The sequence below is a fragment of the Homarus americanus genome, unplaced genomic scaffold, assembly GCF_018991925.1.
Source record: "Homarus americanus isolate GMGI-L3 unplaced genomic scaffold, GMGI_Hamer_2.0 scaffold58499, whole genome shotgun sequence".
In the NCBI taxonomy this organism is placed as follows: Eukaryota; Metazoa; Arthropoda; class Malacostraca; order Decapoda; family Nephropidae; genus Homarus; species Homarus americanus.
This window is the reverse complement of record NW_024739292.1, coordinates 28,188-50,890: the sequence shown is the minus strand read 5'-3', so window position 1 is coordinate 50,890 and position 22,703 is coordinate 28,188. Positions and strand designations below refer to the sequence as shown.

The following is a 22,703-nucleotide window of genomic DNA, read 5'->3' as shown; positions in this document are numbered from 1 at the left end:
TATGGTAAAGGTGTAGAATAGCGGTAATACCAGATGTTGTTTGTTGATTTTATTTATTTTTGTTGTTCTTACTGTTTTTTATGATTTTAAGTATACCTGTATTAAAAGAAACGGTAAACTTGCATTGTCACACCTTTCTCTGTTAGAAAGTCAAAAATATATTTTTCTAGTGTATTTGTGTGTGTTTAGACCGACTATGACCTTCATTTACGGCGGAAATTAGCCGGGTTTTTTTATCGATTTTTTTTCGTTGGACGTTTTCCGAAAAAAATCATGGCAAAATACACCAAAAAAAAAACACCAGAAAAACAAAAACAAAACCTAACCTAACCTAACCTAATTGACTCTCACCATATGATGGAATCACCTATTTCTTACCTTATTGACCTGGTTCTTGTTCGTCGTTGGATTCTGAGATTCTTACACAACGCCACATATGTTGGTCTTTGCGATATTTACATGCAGTCTTGCTCTTAGTACACTTTACTGAGGTTTCTTTATGAAGGAGACATAGGAGACACGCAGTGTTGGAGGTGAGGCAGGCGATAATGGGGGAAGGTTAATGGAAGAAAATAGAGAAAATTTTGGATATGCTATCTCCGTTATTATACATTTCCGCCGGTAATGTAATAGATGAAAATTATCTTATAATTAGACATCTTATTCGAATATGGTAATAGATTAGTGGAAGGAATGAACGGTGTGTAAACGCAATAATACCAAAGAAACGACAACTTTCTAGTATAATTTTAAGTATTTATTTTTTTATTTACTATATCCCGCTTCATAATTCTCCTCCCGGCGCCATTTTTGTTGTTTACCTCGCTGAATCCCTCTTCATGAGACGTTTCCTAAATGATGGTGAACGCTTTCGCGAATTCCTCCTCGCAATTGCTGATGTATATCAACCTCAGTATTAAGGTAAGTTGTTTAACACATAAACTAACACGATAATGCATAGAACCTAATAAAACCTGACCTAACATTCCCAACCTATGAGTATGTTAGGTCAATATATATTAGGTTCTATGTATTGTTTCCATTTCTTAGTGTTAGTTACAAGACTAGCGAGGTCATCCTAAAACTATATCTTGCGCTTGTGAGACCTCACTTGGATTACGCAGTTAAATTCTGGTCACCGTACTACAGAAGGGATATAGAATCCTTGGAAAGAATTCAGAGGAGAATGACAAGACTAATCCCGGGTATTAGGAACCTTGAGTACAGAGACAGGTTAAAGCATCTTAATTTGCACTCCCTCGAGAGACGTAGAGTGAGGGGCGACATGATCGAGGTGTATAAATGGAAGTCAGGGCTAAACAAAGGGGACATTACAAAGGTACTCAAACTATCCCACAAGGAGCGAACTCGTAACAATGGTTTTAAATTAGACAAATGTAGATTTAGGCGCGAAATAGGTAAACAATGGTTTGGAAATAGAGTAGTGAACGAGTGGAACAAGTTACCAAATATCATCATTAACTCCAATACGCTGGATAGCTTCAAACATAGGTTGGACGGATATATGAGCAGTAGGGTCTGGGTGTAAATGGGACTGCTCAGTATGGTCCAATCGGCCCGCTGCAATTTCTTCCATTCTTATGTTCTTATGTGTTTAATATCATGCTATTAGTGTGTAGAATATTTTTTTAACCAAATCAACAAACAACTTCTGGTGTTAGCGCTATTCTACACCTTTACCATCGATATTAACAAAGCCTTCATTGGAATGTAAGCATTGTTACCTCTCTTCCTTCATATCGTGGTTTCCTCTTCCTTCATATCGTGGTTTCCTCTTCCTTCATATCGTGGTTTCCTCTTTCTTCATATCCTGGCTTCCTCTTCCTTCATATCGTGGCTTCCTCTTTCTTCATATCGTGGCTTCCTCTTCCTACATATCGTGGCTTCCTCTTCCTTCATATCGTGGCTTCCTCTTCCTTCATATCGTGGCTTCCTCTTCCTACATATCGTGGCTTCCTCTTCCTTCATATCGTGGTTTCCTCTTCCTTCATATCGTGGTTTCCTCTTCCTTCATATCGTGGCTTCCTCTTCCTACATATCGTGGCTTCCTCTTCCTTCATATCGTGGCTTCCTCTTCCTTCATATCGTGGCCCCTCTTCCTTCATATCGTGGTTTCTTTCCTTCTTCATATCATGGCTTCCTCTTCCTTCATATCGGCTTCCTCTTCCTTCATATCGTGGCTTCCTCTTCCTTCATATCGTGAAAGCCCTCTTCCTTCCATATCGTGGCTTCCTCTTCCTTCATATCGTGGCTTCCTCTTCCTTCCTTATCGTGGCTTCCTCTTCCTACATATCGTGGCCTCTTCCCTTCATATCGTAATACTCTTCCTTCCTTCATATCATCCTTCCTCTTCCTTCATATCGTGGCTTCCTCTTCCTTCATATCGTGGTTTCCTCTTTTCTTCATATCATGCTTCCTCTTCCTTCATATCGTGGCTTCCCTCTTCCTTCATATCGTGGCTTCCTCTTCCTTCATATCGTGGCTTCCTCTTCCTTCATATTGTGCTTCCTCTTCCTTCATATCGTCCTTCCTCTTCCTTCATATCGTGGCTTCCTCTTCCTTCATATCGTGGCTTCCTCTTCCTTCATATCGTGGCTTCCTCTTCCTTCATATCGTGGTTTCCTCTTTCTTCATATCGTGGCTTCCTCTTCCTTCATATCGTGGCTTCCTCTTCCTTCATATCGTGGCTTCCTCTTCCTTCATATCGTGGCTTCCTCTTCCTTCATATCGTGGCTTCCTCTTCCTTCATATTGTGGCTTCCTCTTCCTTCATATCGTGGCTTCCTCTTCCTTCATATTGTGGCTTCCTCTTCCTTCATATCCTGGCTTCCTCTTCCTTCATATCGTGGCTTCCTCTTCCTTCATATCCTGGCTTCGTTTCCATCCTTTCAGCAACACACAATCTTGCTAATAATATTTACTTATACAAAAATTTTACCTGGCACTTATACTTTTGGGCGCCAGAAGAACAGATCAATGTAGTGTCTCGATACGATGAGTTTCACTTAACTGATTAGCGAAAGAAAAGGCAAAGTGGACGTGTAGGGATAGTCGTGTGTGTGTGTGTGTGTGTGTGTGTTTTTGTGTTCCTCACACCACCCGTCGATTCCATCAGTATAACAATCTCCAAAAGCAGTATTTTAACAAACTTTAAATTTTGGTATTTCATAAAAGATAAATAAATTTACTTTATCAGAATTACTTTTTCAACTTTGCCATAATTGTGGTGGAGTTCTTTCCTTTCTCTCCTCCCTGGTCCGTGGTTCAGCTCGGGCTGGATCTCCACGGCGTCCTCCTTCTCGATTGACCACTGGGATGGGTGACCAGTGGCTGTTGACGGTGCCGACGGAGGCTTGCCTGCAACCCGTGGTCCTTGACCCAGGTGAGAGGGTGTTCACTCGTGTAAGTAAACACCTTCCCGCCTGGGCCACAGACCACGTGAGGGTGCAGTCGAGTGTGTCTCCTTCACCTATGTGACCCAGATGAGAGGGTGTTCACTCGCGTAAGTAAACACCTTCCCACCTGGGCCCCAGACCACTTGAGGGTGCAGTCGAGTGCCTCCTGCACCTATGTGACCCAGATGAGAGGGTGTTCACTCGCGTAAGTAAATACCTTCCCACCCGGGCCCCAGACCGTGTGGAGTGTCTCCTGCACCTGTGGGCCCCAACCACGTGAGGGTGCAGTTGAGTGTGCGTGTGTCCTGAACCTATGTGACTCAGATGAGAGGGTGTTCACTCGCGTAAGTAAACACCTTCCCACCCAGGCCACAGACCACGTGTGGGTGCAGTCGAGTATCTTGCACCTATGGGCCCAGATGAGAGGGTGTTCACTCGCGTAAGTAAATACCTTCCCACCTGGACCTCACACGTGTTGGTGCAGTTGAGAGTTCCTTGAGGTGCCTGAGAAGTCTCCTGCATTTACGTGTGGTTCTTGACTCGGGTGAGAGTCTTGAATAGCATAGTAAACAGGAGAGATGCCCTCGGCACCCAGTCCCACCAAACAATACCGTGGAGTCTCTTGCTCCTGGGCGTGATCTTTGACCCAGATGAGAAGGTGTTCACTCGCTTAAGTAAACACCTTCCCACCTGGGCCCCAGACCACGCCTGGGTGCACGGGGACGTGAGGAAGGGGGTAGCAGAAAAGTAATTCTGACAATAAAGCCCAGGTGGAAACGCCGTCCTTCACGCCCATGGGAGGACGTCGGGTCATCGCCTCGGGTTGTTCTCACCCGTCTGGATCCCACACGCCAGGATAATAATGTGTGGGGGGTTCCGGCCATGGAGGCGGTCATGACCTCCTTCATGGTAGCCAAGGTACTACTGTTACCTTTGGTGGAGCCCCTCCCCCGGGGACAGTCACCTTTTCGTGGTGGGGGAGATTGAGCGCTCCGAGGACCTCACCAGAAGGTCGTGACTGAGGAGCCTGACTAAGAACTGTCCGCTTATGTGTTTGGGGTTATTTGTCTGGAGATCCTTAATAATTAGTGAAAAGAGAAGACGAGGCGAATGTGCTCTCCGAAAGAGTGAATTTGTTTTTGACTTCGACGGTAAATATTCTTGATTTTTTTTTTCAACCCCTGCGAGGTTATTGAAAGTTAATGTTTTCAAGCAGTTATATTTGTACATACATTAAATTCGGCATTAAAGTGAGCCAGAACTGGGAATCCTTAATAGTTACTGTATATGTGGATTTATTTGCCATATATGAGGTCTGACAATTAAGTTCGCGAACTCGCCGCCCGGCTCAACAGGCAGCCGCACCATAACGAGTGTGAGTGGCGTGCACGTGTCCTTGATCCCTTCTCTTACTACCCCAATTTTGTCGTCGATCTCAAGCGAGTCGGACGTGTGCAGTGACAATTATTGTATTAGTGTTTTCTGGTTTTGTCGTGTAATGACATTGTTTGAGAACAAAGAACAAACATCGTTTGTCATAAAACTGAGGAAAATGGCCTGAAATTCGGGACATGTTATCCCAAGTTATGGGGATAATGCGCTAAAGAAAACATCAGTTTACAAGTGGATTTAGCGATTTTCAGAGGGAAGAGAAGACGTGACAGACGATGACAGAAAAGGACGACCAACAACGAGCAGGACTGAGGAAAACATTGAACAAATTAGGAAAATTGTGCAAGCTAACAGGCGATTGACGATGATAAGCATTGCAGATGTAGTGCACATTGACAGGGAAACAGTTAGGTTTTGACTGAAGATTTGAAGATGAAAAAAGTTTGAGTGAAAATGGTGCTGAAAAATTTCATGACAATGCCCCATTGCACATGGCATTGATTGTGTGGGAGTTTTTGATCGAGAAACAAATAACCTTACTGGAACACCCTCCTTAGTCACCTGACCTGGTCCCACGTGACCTTTTTGTATTCTCTTAACTGAAGAAACACATCAAGGGGACGCATTTTCAAGACGTGGATGACATTCAGAGTAGCACGGCGGCAGTTATAAAAGCTATTCCAGAAAGTGAGATCCAGAAATGTTTCCAGGGATGGAAGAAATGCTGACGTTCGTGTACCTGTAGTATAGCATCGCAAGGGGAATACTTTGAAGGGGACCACAGCGCCGATCCTCAGTAAGGTACGGACCGTCATCTGCAGCATGAGTTTACGAACTTAATTGTCAGACTTTGTATCAATAGTAATCGAACATTATGCCTGAGCCAATGAGCTGCAAGGGGGACGGTGACGCTTCTTACCCTGTTACATTCAACTAAAAAAAAAATGCTATCCGTAATTCGCAGGCAACGTTCAATAGTTTTCGTTTGACTCGGCGTATTTCGATTTTTTTTTCCTCAACGGGATGAGGGAGGTTGGTGGTGTGGACAAACAGGGAAAAGTTTTATAAATATATTCCATAATAATTGATCAAGTAACAACATACATTTTCCTGATACACTGTGACCACCAGACACTGACACCACTACGGTATTTGACTGTCAGTGTGTCGGTCAGTTATCGTGTCTGTCTTTTAACTATTTCACTGTCTCTATGTATTTGTGGTTCAGTGTTATTGTATATTTTAACATGTCTGTCACTTGATATTAATGTCTATTGTGTAATCTGGATATAACGTGGTAGGAGTATGTTGGGATACCTGAGCTACTCGTACATACAGGTGTATCTAGATCAATTGGTATATTTTAATTAAACAGTCACACCTGCACTAGATTGATATATACCCAAACTATAAAGACATACCTGTATTAAATGAGCATATTAATATTAAACATGCATACCTGAATTTGATAGATATACCTGAACTCAATTGTCAAACCCAAAACCTGTAAATAGGGTGCGGTGGTAGGGTCGTTATCATACTGGGTTGGTAATTCTTTGGTCTCTGGTTCAAATCCTATTGAATCGGTAATTTGTGATTGATATCCAATGTTGGCCAGTACCAGGTAATTGGTTTACACGTATTGATTCAGGCCCTAAGGTGCAAACTAGTGCCTCCAAATAGTATCTTTACGGAGGCGACATAAAATGGTTAAGATACTTTTTTTTTTTGGAGGGGGGGATGTTGTTACAGCTCTCGCCTCTGCTAAGCGCCACTGGTTCGTGTTCAAGGCATCATCAGTTCCCCTACAGCTGTGAATTTAGTTATCCTTGTAGTTCAGGTGGTGATAACATCTTAATATCTTCACACATACTGTAATTGCTATATAACACACACAGTATGTTGCCATATTCCTCCTAACACGCACAGCTGACACATTGCCATATGATTCCTCCTAAAACGCACAGCTGACACATTGCCATATGATTCCTCCTAAAACGCACAGCTGACACATTGCCATATGATTCCTCCTAACACGCACAGCTGACGCGTTGCTATACTATCTTACAGACCCGTGTGATGACGTGAAATGTCCAGAGAAACAGACTTGCCAGCTGGATCGAGAGAGAAAACCCACCTGCCGTTGCAATGACGTCTGCGCCAAGGAATTCAACCCCATCTGTGCCTCCGATGGCAAGACTTACACGTGAGTACCAGGGTTCGATTCTTTGTGATTGACAGATTTTGTTGTGGAATGGTGTGAGTTGTGTAGTGGTCTGTGGTGTTGTGTAGTGATGTGTGGTGCTGTTTAGTGTTGTATGGTGTTGTGTAATGGTGTGTGGTGTTGTGTAGTGATGTGTGGTGTTGTTTAGTGTTGTATGGTGTTGTGTAATGTTGTGTGGTGTTGTGTAGTGATGTATGGTTGTTGTGTAATGTTGTGTGGTGTTGTGTAGTGATGTATGGCGTTGTGTAATGGTGTGTGGTGTTGTGTAGTGTTGTATGGTGTTGTGTAGTGGTGTATAATGTTGTGTGGTGCTGTATGGTGTTGTGTAGAATGGTTAAACACAGAAGCAGCAATAGAGAGAAACGAAGGATGAATGAAGAAGTTAGAATAAATTAATGAAGAGAAACAATAAAAACACAAAGAGAAGAGGAAATAGTCAGGTATTTTAAGAGAAGCAAAAAAAGAGATAATTGAAAGATAATACCAAATTAAACTATCAGAAACAATGTACTAAAGAGGGTAGAAGATCAGTTGTAATAATGTAATCGTTTAAAAAAAATCACCAAGGAAAATTTTGAACTCTCAGGGATGGAAGTATAGTGAACACATTATAGTGAGCTGAGGCCAGGAGTAGATTGTGAAGTAGGTGAATTGATCTGATGGTGTCGAGAAGAGTATCAGACCAACTCCTGAACGTAATTATAGGTGAAGTAAGAATAATAATCAGATAAATATATAATAAATAACCTGGTATAATTATTTTCCCTGTATAACTTTTGATATAAGATTACAGATTACAAAATATACTATGTTGTTATTGATGAGCATAATGGAGGAAGAATATAAATGAATCATTCTTTGTAAAGTGGGACAAGGTTTGAGTGTTTCAGCTACATAGGAATGACAGCTTGGTCAATATCTAAGACACTACAGAACTTAAATTATTTTTGTAGTTGTAGAAGTTAATGATGAAGAAATACTTTGAAAATATTAACGTGGGGTGAAAAATATATCTACCATTATATTAACTAGAGAAATATTGGAAACATAATGGAAGAAGTGTTTTAAGGATTCTTTCTTTCCTAGCAATCGTCTAATATGCCTACAGTGTTAGTTATGACACGGATATATTAAGAAATTACTGTGTATTATATCTTAAGTTAGGAGAGAAGCGAAACTGAATTCATATGCGTTTGAAAAAAATAATTAATCATATCCAGACGGGTGTTAAGTTTCTAATTAGAGATCTACAAAGCCTAGCAGCCTCTTCGGGTGACAGGCAAATCCGGGGAATCACAGAGTTGTCCCAGCAAAAGGTGAGAATTTTAAAGTTAGTGCTGAAGGCAATAATAATTATAATTTCAAGACACAAGAGAGAGACGGACAGGGAACAATGGCTCCAGATTGATAACTTTACGGTTGAGGAGTGTGGTGGTGGTGGTGGTGTGGAAGACGAGACCTAGTGGCACACGAGACCCAGTGGCACACGAGACCTTTGGTAGGGTGGTAGTGTGGTGCGTGACGCTGGGAGACTCGAGATGAATACTGAGAGATGAAATGGCATGCTGTGATGTTAGTTTATGTTAGGTTGTGGTGCTGGATACGGTTATTGGTGTTGTGGTGTTAGATAGAGTTGTGTTGTGGTGGGGTTTTATGTTAGGTTGTGTTGCTAAAGAAGGGTTGTATAGTGATGTTGTGTTGTGATGTGTTCTATGTCACGTGATTTTGATCTGTGTAGTGTATGTATATATGTATGTATGTATATATGTATGTATGTATGTATGTATGTATGTATGTATGTATGTATGTATGTATGTATGTACCTCGTATGTATGAATGTATGTACTGTGAATTAATAATTTCTATATTTTCAATTAACATAACATATTTCAACTTGTTCATTATGTGTTTTTTTATGATATTTGGATGAGTTGTGACGTGTGTGCTTATGTTTGTGTTACAGGAACGAGTGCGTGAAGAAGGTGGAGGCGTGCAAGGCGAGGAAATCTCTGGCCATCGTCTATAGAGGTGCCTGTGACGCTGGTAAGTAGGAGTGGTTCTTCATGTTACCAGAAACTGCACATCTAATGGTTAACTGTTCTTATCTATGTGTGCAGTAATGTCCTCTACTCATATAACAGAGGTATACATGTTAACTGTCCAATCAGCAAGGAGTTTGTTTACATTTCTTATCTGGGTAACCATCATTCAGGAGTAAAGGCTGTTCCATTTACCTCCCCACCATTAAAATCTATAGGTTTATTTTTACATCTTATACTTACAGATATTCACACACACACACACACACACACACACAAAAGGCTCAAACAACTGGGTGATGTTTACACTACCAACACAGTTACTAGACCGTGTTAAAAGTACAGTGTATTGTCGCTTGAGATACTTCACTGAAAACTGTTGTCTTAGTCTCAAAGGTTCGGGCGTTGAATGTTCCCTTTATAGCTGGAGATGAGAGAGAGAGCTGGTGACTCACTAAAGCTGTAGCTGAAACAAGGCGACGAAAATTGTGTTGAAAGAATTCTAACTGGTTGGTGTAGGTTAGGATTACAGGGTGTCTAAAGAATAACAACTAATCCATCATCCCTGTATGTGAGTTTGTCTGACTGACTCATTCACTCACTGGCAGGACCTATCATATCCACTCACTGTAACCGTCTTAGATTAACTCAGACATAACTGCAACAACAAGCATCAACAGCACTTTGTATGACTGTTCTCACTGCAATACGGAGGCAAATTTATTTCCATTTTGACACAGCCTATAAGAAACAAATATTGCCAAGGAACAAAATTTCATAATGGTTAGGTTAGGTTAGGTTAGGTTTGGTAGTATAAAGGTGTTGAACGCGCTTGAGGGGTAAATAGATTTGAGTTATTGGTGAAGCTTAAGGCCAGAATTTATGTGGATCTGTGTGGTGGGTGACTCAGCTGCAGTGTTACACCCTCCCAGCCAGCCCCCAGCCCCCTCTGAACCCACTACTGACCCCATTCTAGTCCCTTCCTGGCACCCTCTCGCCTTCCAGTCCCCTCCTAGCCCTATTCTGGCACCCTCTCGCTCTCGCCTAGTCTCCTCCTAGCCACTATCCTAGCACCCTCTCGCTCTCCCTCACTCCCCCCTAGTCCCATCCATCCTAATACCCTCTCACCACCTTCCATTCCTCCCCTCCTAGCCCTATCCTAGCACACTCGCCTTCTGCCAGTCCCCTCCTGGCCCTATCCTTAACATCCTATCGCTCTCTCCCAGTCAACCCCTTGAATACGATGACTTAACCCCCTTGAATATGATAACTTAACCCCCTTGAGTACGATGACTTAACACTTGAAGACGCTAACCTTCAACAACCAGAGGAAATAATTTGCTTCTAACTTACGAGGCAAAATGATTAGTCAGAAGTAAAAGAAAAAAATAGTTACAAATTTTCCCATTAGAAAATAGAAGCCTCTCGATATGCTGCGTTCGACTGTAAAGAATTTTTTTTTTTTCAAGAGAGGAACTCCACTTGGGGGGTCATTAATGTTTGTCAAAAGTTTTAATTCCTTTTGTAGTTCTCGTGAATATACGGATTTTTAAACTAGGTCACACTTGAAGTAGGCGCATTATTATTTTTTTTATAATAATGACTCCGATCACTGACCCCATAATGCTAAAAAAAAAAAGTTCCTGTAGAGATTTACTGCGATTACAGATAATAAGTATGAACACTAAGGTTTTTTATCACATTCGAGTCATACTGTTTATAAAGTAGTATAGTTATTACCCAGATGTACACACTTAAATGTACACAACAGCAGCACCTGACCACATGTACACTTATGGGTTTACAGGGGCTCGTCAGGTTATATGTACAGTCCCCTTCACTAGTGCGTTTACAGGGGCTCGTCAGGTTATATGTACAGTCCCCTTCACTAGTGCGTTTACAGGGGCTCGTCAGGTTATATGTACAGTCCCCTTCACTAGTGTTTACAGGGGCTTTACAGTCCCTTCACTAGTGCGTTTACAGGCCTGCCAGGTTATATACAGTCCCTTCACTAGTGCGTTTACAGGCTCGTCAGGTTATATGTACAGTCCACTTCACTAGTGCGTTTACAGGGGCTCGTCAGGTTATATGTACAGTCCCCTTCACTAGTTCGTTTACAGGGGCTCGTCAGGTTATATGTACAGTCCTCTTCACTAGTGTGTTTACAGGGGCTCGTCAGGTTATATGTACAGTCCCCTTCACTAGTGCGTTTACAGGGGCTCGTCAGGTTATATGTACAGTCCTCTTCACTAGTGTGTTTACAGGGGCTCGTCAGGTTATATGTACAGTCCCCTTCACTAGTGCGTTTACAGGGGCTCGTCAGGTGTACAGTACTAGTACAGGGGCTCGTCAGGTTATATATACAGTCCCCTTCACTAGTGCGTTTACAGGGGCTCGTCATATAAACATTCCACAAATCATTACACTGAGTTTTGTTTTGATATTGTTCATATTTGATTCCATAGTATGTTTACTATTGCGAGTTTCCTTCTGTCAAATGTAAACAAACACAGAGCTGCCACTAATAAAGGGGACTGTACATACACCATAATGTACACAACAGCATCTGACAACATGTACTATCGTGGACAAAAGTTTGCTCCCTGTAGTGAATCTGAGACACGGGAATGAGTCTCCGAACTGACTTACCCTGATTGTTATCTGGTGCGGGTGTGCTGTGCGGGTCGATACTGCTTCAGTTTGGGAAGGAGCGAATTTTTGTCCACGATAGTACAGTCAGCCAAAGATACACAGACCCCACCCTGAGTCTCGTGCTCGCTATTTTACCTGGCAATACTTGGTAAAGGAAGACTGTATGTAAAGGTGATTGGTGGATCTGTTCTCGGCTGTATCACTGTCAGAATAATTATAAACAAACAAAAGGTAATATTTCTATAATAATAAACTATTCTTTGTTATTTAAGGCCATGAGAAGTTTCCAAATGCTCGTATATTTACTTAAATAATGAAGAAAATTATATTAATGAATTGGCAACTCAACTACAGCCACAGCTGCCACAAGATTTTCTCATCAAATTTTCTTCATTGTTTAAACAAATATACGAACATTTGGAAACTTCTCACTTATATATCTGTATGACATTTATGTACTAGTTTATCAGTGGTCGGCCTATTGGGTTTAGTACGTGTATGGTACGACTTCCATGACCTTCGCCGACCTTATTTTTGTATATTTTCTTTCATTATCTGTAACTATGCCTGTTTTTGTTTGGTTTTCATTATTTTTCTTTCCTATGGGATATCCAATAGTTTATAAGGTGTGTTTTATATGTTGCGTGAGTGCGTTGAATGTGTTGCTTGAGGTGTGTTGTTTGAGATGAGTTACTTGGGTTGCGTGAAGTGCGTTGATTGCGTTAAAAAATAATAAGAAAAAAAAAACACTCCAAATATGTCTTAAGTTTTTAGTACAATAATTTACCTTGTGTGAGATACATTTGTTACATTGTCTTACGTGAGGTAAAACAAAGGCGTAACATGAGATAAATTCAGGTGTATTTCTCTTCCACGTGTGTCAGGACTGAACCCTTGTGATGGGCTGTCCTGCCTGCCCGGTGAGGAATGCAAAATCGACACGTTTGGGATCGCGCGCTGTGAGTGTCCCCCGGCGTGTGAGCCTGTCGTCCGCCCTATTTGCGGCTCAGACAGACAGACATACGACAACTTGTGTGAACTGCAGCGAACTGTGTGTGTCAAGCAGGTTGATATTGTGGTCAGCTACATCGGGGTGTGCGGTGAGTATTTGTGGTGTCTGGTATAGTGACGGACGCTTGTTTAATTCATCGTACTGTTTATGATAAATGGTAATCTGGTTAATGAATATAGTTTTAAGTCTCTTTTACGGTAATAATGTGTGTGTGTGTGTGTGTGTGTTCAACGTATCACTGGGGTGTACTGTATAGTGATGACAAGTGATGTTCCTTTGTCCTTTTGTAAAATATTGGAACGCCTTACTATAGAAAATAATTTACGGTGGTATATTGAATTCTTTTTCGTCACAATTCCTCAATACTTTTGGTCTTGTAATAAAAACAAAATGTGTCAGTTATAATAAATAATAAAAAAAAAAATTCTGGTTAATATTTGTGTTCGAGACCTACCATGACATTGCTTATCCCTGCCTTCTACAGGAGAGGAAGGCCCCTGTGCAGGCCATGTATGTGGGCACGGGGGCGTGTGTGTGGAACGGCAGGGACGACCCGTGTGTGAGTGCCCACAGTGTCCCGCCCACCTTGACCCTGTGTGTGGCTCTGATGGCATATCCTACGACAACGAGTGTCATCTGAGGGCTGAGGCGTGCAGAATACGCCACGACATACCCGTCAGATACAGAGGACGTTGTTGTGAGTACCCATAGAAGGCGCTGCTGTAGGAGAGAGAGAGAGGTGTTTACTGTAGCAGGTTAACATAGAAGGTGTTGAGTGCATTACCATAGTGAGTGCATATACAGGTGTAGTGTCGCTTTAGGATAATGAACTGTCAGGTAACACGGATGGGATTTGTCTTTCCTGGTAACAATAACTACCGCGGGCCGTTGTCATCCCAAACAGTCTTCATTACTCTAACTTTGTAGTAAACAGATGATACTGTTTATTTATGGCTCATCCTGTTGTTGTTTACACCTATTTTGTTTGCCTTGTTGACCTTTTATCATCCTGTTACTCTCTCCAATCTTATTATTATACATTTTCTCTTCTCTTCTCTCCTCTTTTCTCTTAACTCTTCTCTTTATATCACACACATACACACACACACACACACACACACATACACACACACACACACACACACACACATACACACACACACACACACACAGGTATATAATTCACCTGGTTTTGCGGTGTTTAGTTCCCAGGTGGGGTGACATTCCCGTCAAGTGCATTACCTCACGTTACAAGGTTCCCCCCCCCACCCGCCAAGCTGACCACACACGAAAGGTCAGAGGTGAGGGTGTAGGTCATAGGTCAATCTCGGGTCACAGCACTCTAACGTTATACTTAGGTTAATGAGCTCCAGGTATTGAGGTAAATGCGTTCTTTGGGAGTTATTGCTGTTTGGTGTAATGTTAAGTTCTACAATAGCTGGATTTTTTGTTTACGATAGCTGTTGAATTCTGATGTAGGCATTGAATTATATTATACTTGTTGAATTCTATATTTGGTTCTGTGTTGGATTTCATAATAGATTAATTATACCTGTTGGATTCTATAATAGATATTGAGGTTTGTGATAGTTGTTGAATTCTACAGTAAATAACACTAGGTATTGAATTTGTGATAGGTATCGAATCCTATAATATTATTATCTTGAATTATAGAATACAATTTAAATTTATTATGGATATTAAATTTTACGATATGCCGGACTATACACTGAATTCTACATTAGCTGTTGAATTGTACAGTAAATAATCTTACAGGTATTGAATTTCACATTTACTCTTGAATTCTACAATAGGTGATGAATAATACTGTAAGCATTAAATTCTCCTGTGGTAACTGAATAAATGATTGCTATTGAATTCTACACTTGGCATTGAATTCTACGCTTGGTATTGAATTCTACTTTTGGTATTGAATTCTACATAAAGTATTTAATTCATCAATGAGTGATAATGCAATAAGTAATTAAATTCCATGATAGACATTGAATTCTCCAACAAGCTTTGAATTCCACGACTGATTCCATCAACAAAGACACAGTTAACGTCACAAGCAATCGTGGTTATTTGAAAACAATGGAAGATAAGCCAAAAAAATATATATATTTGCTGTTTTATAATTGCAATTGCTCTTCTTGGTAACGTTAATTGGGGTGAGTGTTTTGTCGCTAATTGGGTCATGTAATTAGGGCATCTAATTAGTGGAATGGTAATGATATTATTTTTTGGATTGTTTTTTTATCTAATATAATTTTTATTTTTTTTTTACTTTTCTTAATTGATTGATTTTACAGTTGACGTGAGGGAAAACGTCGAACCTTCAGGTAAATTAATTAAAGCCCTTACCTGTTTCACCTCACCTCTCACCCCCCTTCTCATCCCACTCGGCACTCTTATACCTGAGTGTTCCAGCGGCCCACTCACCTGGAATCAACGCCTTTGACACTTATTATTCTGGCACTTATTTATAACCCATTCTGGCACTCTCATTAACCCATTCTGGCAGCCCACTCCAGTACTTATCATTCACCACTCAAGCACCCCACTCCTAACCCCAGCATCCCACTCACCACTCAGTATACCCCCAGTTATTTACCTCATGGCTCTCCTTTGATCCATCCACTTCACGCACCCACTTCACGCCCACAGGCACCCACTTCACGCCCACACGCACCCACTTCACGCCCACAGGCACCCACTTCACGCCCACACGTACCCACTTCACGCCTACACGCACCCACTTCACGCACCCACTCCACTCCCACACGCACCCACTTCACGCCCACCGTACCCACACGCCCACACGCACCCACTTCACGCCCACAGGCACCCACTTCACCCCACACGCACCCACTTCACGCCTACACGCACCCACTTCACTCCCACACGCACTCACTTCACGCCTACACGCACCCACTTCACTCCCACACGCACCCACTTCACGCCCACACGCACCCACTTCACGCACCCATCTGTATCTCGCTGCTGCATGGCATGAGAACTTTATTTTATTTAACAAGTTAGAGGAATCTTTTATATATCGCATGTGTGTGTTAAAGGTATATACAGGTGTTGCACAGGTATATACAGGTGTTGCACAGGTATATACAGGTGTTACACAGGTATATACAGGTGTTACAGATATATACAGGTGTTACACAGGTATATACAGGTGTTACAGATATATACAGGTGTTACACAGGTATATACAGGTGTTACACAGGTATATACAGGTGTTACACAGGTATATACAGGTGTTACACAGGTATATACAGGTGTTACAGAGGTATATACAGGTGTTACACAGGTATATACAGGTGTTACACAGGTATATACAGATGCTACACAGGTATATACAGGTGTTACACAGGTATATACAGGTGTTACAGAGGTATATACAGGTGTTACACAGGTATATACAGGTACGGTATATACAGGTGTTACACAGGTATATACAGGTGTTACAGAGGTCAGGTGCCATAATTCGAACCTTAAAATACTCTTAAAATCGAAAAAAAAAGATAGAAGAAAATATTGGAACACCGAAATCAGGACATTTTCCACTAAAGGCTTTTTCTTCAAGCATTTAACAGACTAAAAACATCCCGGCGGCGCAGTTGCCAAGAGATGTTAATAAAAGTTTTATTTTCTGTATCGAGTCAAAAGTTTGTAGTTTGATATTCCTTGATTTTGTTTCAGCGAGTTCAAGGTAAAGTTGGTGTTTTGGAAGACTGTATTTTGCCAGGGTGGAATTTATCCTTTACTCGTGTGGCGGGTTTTTTTTTTTCCAGGAGAGATGAGAGAAAGAGATGATAGAGACAGAGAGAGGGAGGGAGACGAGACAGAGAGAGAAAAGGAAAGAGAGAGAAAGAGACGATTGAGAAAATAGACAAGAGAGAGAGAGAGAGAGAGAGGGAAGGAGGCTAGATAGAGAGAAACGAGAGTTATTCCGGATAAAAATTTGTCTCAAACTTAGATTTAGATTTTGTTTTTAAATTAGACTCCTGAAATTTTTTGTACATATTAGACTTTTATTTTGCATATTTGTAGATATTAGACTTTTATTCAGCATGTTTAATGTAGAGTACCTTAAAAATTATTATTATTATTATTATTATTATTATTATTATTATTATTATTATTATTATTATTATTGTGAATTTTCTCATAGGTGTTAGGACTTTTTTTTTGTTACACTGATCTTAGTTGTTGTGTATATTTACGTTCTTGGATTGACTTAGTGCATGAATAAATTATTTTTTTCTGATTTAACTTAAGAAAAAATTATTTGTTTGTTTTTGTTATGCTTACTATGTCTCTGTGCCTCTGTATTCATTTCTGTAATTATCATTTTAGTTTTTTTTTTTCATTCCTTTTGATTCCTTGTTTCTTTTTATTCCCTTTTTTTTGTCTTTTGTTTCTGTAGTATTTGGTATTTTTTTATTTTGCGTTTTTGTTTTGGTTAATTTACGTGGCCTCACTATCTCACTAAGTCAACAATCTCTATCTCAACACTGCCCAAGCTATGTCTCCTGTCCTTCTCATCCCTCATTTATTCCGTCCTTATTATTACCCTCTTTCCCCTCTCACCTCTGTCCCTCTCTCCCACTCATGTATCTAACCCCCTCTTCCCAGTTTTCTTCCCTCTTTGATACTCATTCATTCCTCCTCTCATTCCCGTCATCCTCACTCATTCCTCTCCTCACTTCCCCCTCCTCCTCCTCCTCCTCTCTACAGACAACCAATCTTCTTTCACACACATCCTCTCACTCCCTCTCTCATCACCACCCGTCTTCTATCCCTCTCACATCTTCTGTCCCCCACTCATCCTTCTCCATTTTCCTCTCCTACACATTACATTTATCCTCTCTTCATCTCTATCCTCTTACATTCATTCTTCTCTCTCGCTTTCACTTCCCCACACTCATCCTCTTCCCCGTATCTCGACAGCTGGTTGCGAGAACAAACAATGTGAATTCTACGGTGTGTGCGAGGCAGACGAGGCGGGTGTAGGGCGATGTGTATGCCCCGAAGGATGCGTCAAGGTAAGTGATTCTCAAGTTATAATTGAGTTTACCCTACGACTCCCATTCTTTAGTCTCCGTTTTCTATGATGGTTTTCTTTAGCGTATACTTAAGTAAAGACGTTTTATTAATACTTCTTGAATTTGGAGAATTTTAATTACTTAAGCTTTATATATTAAATTGTATAATAGCTGTAAAATGTGTATTGAATAGTCATATATGTATTTAATGATGTATTAATTAGTGTTTATGTGTGTATGCAGGTTGACAGCAAAGTGTGTGGGACGGATGGTGTGACTTACCTCAACGAGTGCCTCCTGAAAGTGGCTGCCTGTAGGAAGCAGCAGTTTGTTATCGTGGCTTCCAGGGGTGACTGTGGTGAGTTATACTACTAGCTGACACCTTCTGACACCGATATTACTATCTGCTGACACTAAACACCGATACTACTACCTGATGACACTTAACACCAATACTACCTCTGTAACTATACAAAATGAAAACATCTAATGCTTTGTTCTTACTGGTGTGTGTGTAGATATCAATATATACTATGTACAGTTTCATATATTTACACCTTTCAATATTTTTGTTTTTACCTTTTCAAGATAATAACCGTTAATTGTAGTTATGTGTAAATTTGACTTACGTTTGGCTAATTAACAGGTAATTAATATGAAATACCTGTAATTTACAATATCTGTTAAGGTGTTGTGATTATTATACTCTTCGTGTCTGTTACTTGCATTCAATCTCAGTCTTTTTCATCAACAGATCTCCATGAAGAAGTGAAGTACTTACACAATAGGAAATTGAGGAAAAATATTCTAACACATGGTATATCTCTCCCTCAGATCTATGCCAGCACGTAGTGTGTAAATACGGAGCGAGGTGTGAGGCAGGGCGGTGTGTGTGTCCCATGCAGTGCCCTGCGACCCGTGAGCCAGTGTGTGCATCCAACGGCCTCACCTTCGTCAACGAGTGCGAGATGCAGAAAGCAGCGTGTGGGGTGGAGGATGGTTTACGAGTCAACTTTGTCGGGGACTGTTCAGAGGCGCGACCTTCTGGCGTCAGTGAGTATACAGTATATAATATCTGGGTGGTGGTGAGGTGAGGAGAACAGGTAGAAGGGAGAGGAGGGGGGGAGGAGGGGTTAGGGGATAGATAGAAGTCCGTGAGTCACCTATATCTGGGAGTGTTAGGAAGCTATGCATCTCTCGTGCTGGGGTGGTAAGGGAGAGAGAAGGGGAGGGGGTATTAGGTATTAGGGAGCAGAGGTGGTATGGTAGGAGAAAGGTTGGGGAAGGGAGCAAGAGGGTAGGGGATGGAAGGGACTATGTGGGCAGTTGTGTTCCTAGGTGAGAGGAGATGGGGGCAGTGGGGGAGATAGGAGCCCCAAGGAGGAACGGTACAAGGGCAAGTATAGGGGTGAGCAAGGGGCAGGAAACAGGAGGAGAGAATGTAGGGCTGTAGGAAGGTATTGGGTTTATCGATGTCTTGAAGGGTTCGATCAAGGAATACTGGCAGTGGTGTCGCGTCAGTGGGGAATATTTAATTGTGCAAGTGAGAAGAGGAGACTAGTGGATATAGGATAAGGGAGATATTTTGATAAGAATAGACGATGTGTGGTGACAGGTTTAGAGAGATAGAGGCATAACTCCGCTTAAAACTAGAGAGGTGGAGGAACACATAAAACAGGGTTGTGGGAGAACAGGAAGAGTGTTAGGTGAAGGGAAGAGCTCATAGTGGTGGTCTGGGGACGTTAAAGAACAGGGATAGAATTAATGAAGAGGTTTTATCCTCGTAATGTGAGGTAATGGTCTATCCATATTGTTAATTATATCTTGTCTCCTGAAGTTTTTACCCCCCCCCCCCACCCCATGTATTTGTACGTGGCTGAAGATCCTGCAATGTTTTAACTGTGTTCCAGTGTTTTGCCCGAGAGCTCCACCCCTCCCCACATCCCCCAGGTTAAACCTTACCTTCTAAATCCTCTTGAACCATATTGCAAAGAGATTAAATTTTATGTAAAGCTGTATGTAAGCTGAAGCTATATGTTTGTTAAGTCACACCTGAATGTAATCTAACATGAGCTAAGTATGTGTAAACTGTGCAGACATGAACTGTCATTGGAGCATTAGTCCAGGTAGATGGCGTAGCACTAAGACAGAGTAAAAAAAGTATGTGGCACCTCACACACTGTAGTTGTGGCCCCGGCTGCCCTTGCTTGTGTGGCGCTGCTGCTGCTGAAGCTACTGCTGCCGCCGCTGCTGCTGCTGCCACCTGTTGGTCGCTGCCGTCACTACGTGGCCTCACACTTACACAATCACACCTGCACAGTTCCCACGATGTACTAGATGTTTTAACATGTTTATGTGTGTGTGTCATGTAAGTGTACATGTGTGTGTGTGTACTAACCGGTGGTGGCTGTGACTAACGTACATACTCGTGGGGGTGGCGCTGACGCAGAGGATGACCCAAGCCTGGTTAGTCCCCGCGACTCGTCCCCTCCTCCGGTGGTCGTTGGTCCCCCTGGCCGCGCCCACCCTGTTGGCCACCACGGCATCGAGGGGGATGTGTGCACGGGGATGACGTGCGAGTACGGCTCGACGTGCACAGTGCTGGGGGACGGCCTGCCCCGCTGCTCGTGCCGGCTGGACTGCTCCAACGTGCCCCAGAGCCCCGTGTGTGCCTCCGACCTCAAGATGTACTCCAGCGAGTGTCTCATGATCAGGGAGGGGTGTCAGCGGCAGGTGGAGCTGAGACTGAGGCCCCTTGAGCTGTGTGAAGGTACCAGCTGCCTCCCCCAACCCCGCATGTCCCCGGATACCACACCACCACCACCACCACCACACGACCACTACCACCACACACCTACCTCTCCACTACAGTAACCCGCATGGCTAATCCCTACCACCTCGTGCATGTTTTGCCTTGTGTCCTGCGGCGTACATGTGACGTGTCTTGTGTGTGTGTGTGTGTGTGTTGACGCCTCCGTGTGCGTTGTGGCGTGGCCTTCGTGTAAGTGGCCATTTGCTCTGTGTACCTCATGCATGTTAAGGCGACCTCTTCGGGGGATTTTACGAACTGTCATCGATGGATGCTGTAACGTATATTGCGTTTATTAAAATGTTAACAATAATGTGTCCTTGGTGTCGAAACATGTTCCTCGTGCATGTTATAACGTGTTTGTGCGTGCATGTTGTAGTATAGACAAACGCATGTATTGATGGCCATAGGAGATGCGCATTGAGAAGCCTATAGTCTCGGCTAGATAATTCTTCCCGATCTTTATGTCTATAATAAGGGAAAAAACACGCGAGAAGCCAAACAGACTTAGAAGCGTTGAGAAATATTCGAGGATTTTTCATACTTTGAAAATAATTTGTTTTAATCGTTATTCTGTGATTCACTGTTCCCTGCTATCTTCCTGTCTTAGTGATAATGCTGTGGTTATTTCCAAAACTACCCTACCTGCAGTTGACATCACTTAATGATCCAATTATACCATAAACGATTCGACTATCGTGAGCTCTGCCAGTCTCTCTCTCTCTCTCTCTCTCTCTCTCATTGTGTTCACTCCCCATGTAGTGTCTGGTATTGTTGACATTTTGTTCTACACGTTATCATGTTCAGTGTTCTGTCTGGCTCTTGAGGTATACGTGTTCAGTGTTCTTGTTTGTTGTTATACCATATTCTTTATCGTGTTCTGTCTTCCTGTGGTACTTGTTCTGTGTTCTTGTTGGTTGATTGTTCTTGACTCGCGTGTTCTATGTTCTGCTTACGATCTGAGATAAGTGTTATCTGTCTTACCTGTTTTCTTCTTCTTGTTCATTTCTAGTGTTCATCATTTTCCTCTTTGTTCTCGTGTTCTTCGGTGTGTCTACCTTAAGAAACACATGTTCTGTATTTTGTTCACCAGTTCTTCTCACGTGGTGCATATGGAGTCTGTGAAAGTCAGGATCAATGTTCATAAATGTTCATCAATAACAGTATTCTTTTTTATGTTGTTATCGTTGTTATCGTTGTTATGCATTTAAAATCATTGTTGTTGTTATAATCTCAATCTTATTCAACCTGATGCATGGATAATTCGACTGTTCTGAGGCATGGCATTTATAATATGAATGTTAATCAGATATTGTATGATAATTTAAGAGTACGTGTTTTGTATTCATTCCATTGGTCGATTAACTCTCGATTCCTTTAAGGTGTTATAAGAAGCGAAACTCTCGGATGTAGTGTAGCATCGTCATTATTTAGTTCATGGCGTTTTGGAGTAGCCATTCTGGGTAAAATTTTCTCACTGTGTGTTTGGCGAAGAAAGTGGCCTCTATATTTACTTTGTTGGTAAATATAGGTAAAGAAAATCACAGGGTTGCTCATATAGCCTGAGAATTAAAGGTGAAACAGGTGAAATACGGATTAGGTGGGTGGAATATGACAGTAACGAAGATAAAGTATTTAGCTGGCATTTAATTATGTAAATTAGGAGAGGCGGATAAACGATGGGGGTTTGGTAAACGTGCGTGTAGAATAGGGCTGCCAACCTTAGTACTTGGATGTTTTGGGGATAGAATATTTAGATTTTGTTTATTTTTTGTTCGTTTTAACTTGTATTATGTAAACCTAGTGTGGATAGGAAGGGAAACAATGAGTGTGGACTTTAGAAGGTATAATGTCATTCATGAGGTATGTATGGCCTTGAGTATTTACAATCAAATCGTAAGCTACGTGTGACTAAATCAATTCTGACAGTAGACCAAACGAGCCATTGTAAACTTAACCTAATGACTTATGGTAAAATTTTTTGGAGGTTAGTTTAGGTTTGATTGGGTTGGTTCATTTGCGTGATATAAGAAATGGTTTGACTGATTTTATATTAATGAGTTTACAATTTTATTTTATTTTTCATTGTTCAATCGT

At 41.7% G+C, this 22,703-nt stretch overlaps 1 protein-coding gene across 5 annotated transcripts in view; it reads left to right on the top strand.

Annotated features, from left to right (window-relative positions):
- Positions 1-22,703, top strand: part of LOC121874460 (agrin-like) — a gene marked incomplete at its 3' end in the record, with an annotated part of 53,284 nt that overhangs the window by 7,168 nt on the left and 23,413 nt on the right. For 3 of the 5 annotated variants that reach the window (XM_042378580.1, XM_042378575.1, XM_042378576.1), the window contains 9 exon segments: positions 6,878-7,013; positions 8,995-9,074; positions 12,607-12,822; positions 13,219-13,431; positions 15,047-15,076; positions 17,703-17,797; positions 18,041-18,155; positions 18,632-18,850; positions 20,247-20,567. In XM_042378580.1, the coding sequence (XP_042234514.1) occupies positions 6,878-7,013; positions 8,995-9,074; positions 12,607-12,822; positions 13,219-13,431; positions 15,047-15,076; positions 17,703-17,797; positions 18,041-18,155; positions 18,632-18,850; positions 20,247-20,567 (1,425 nt within the window). 5 annotated transcript variants of the gene reach the window in all.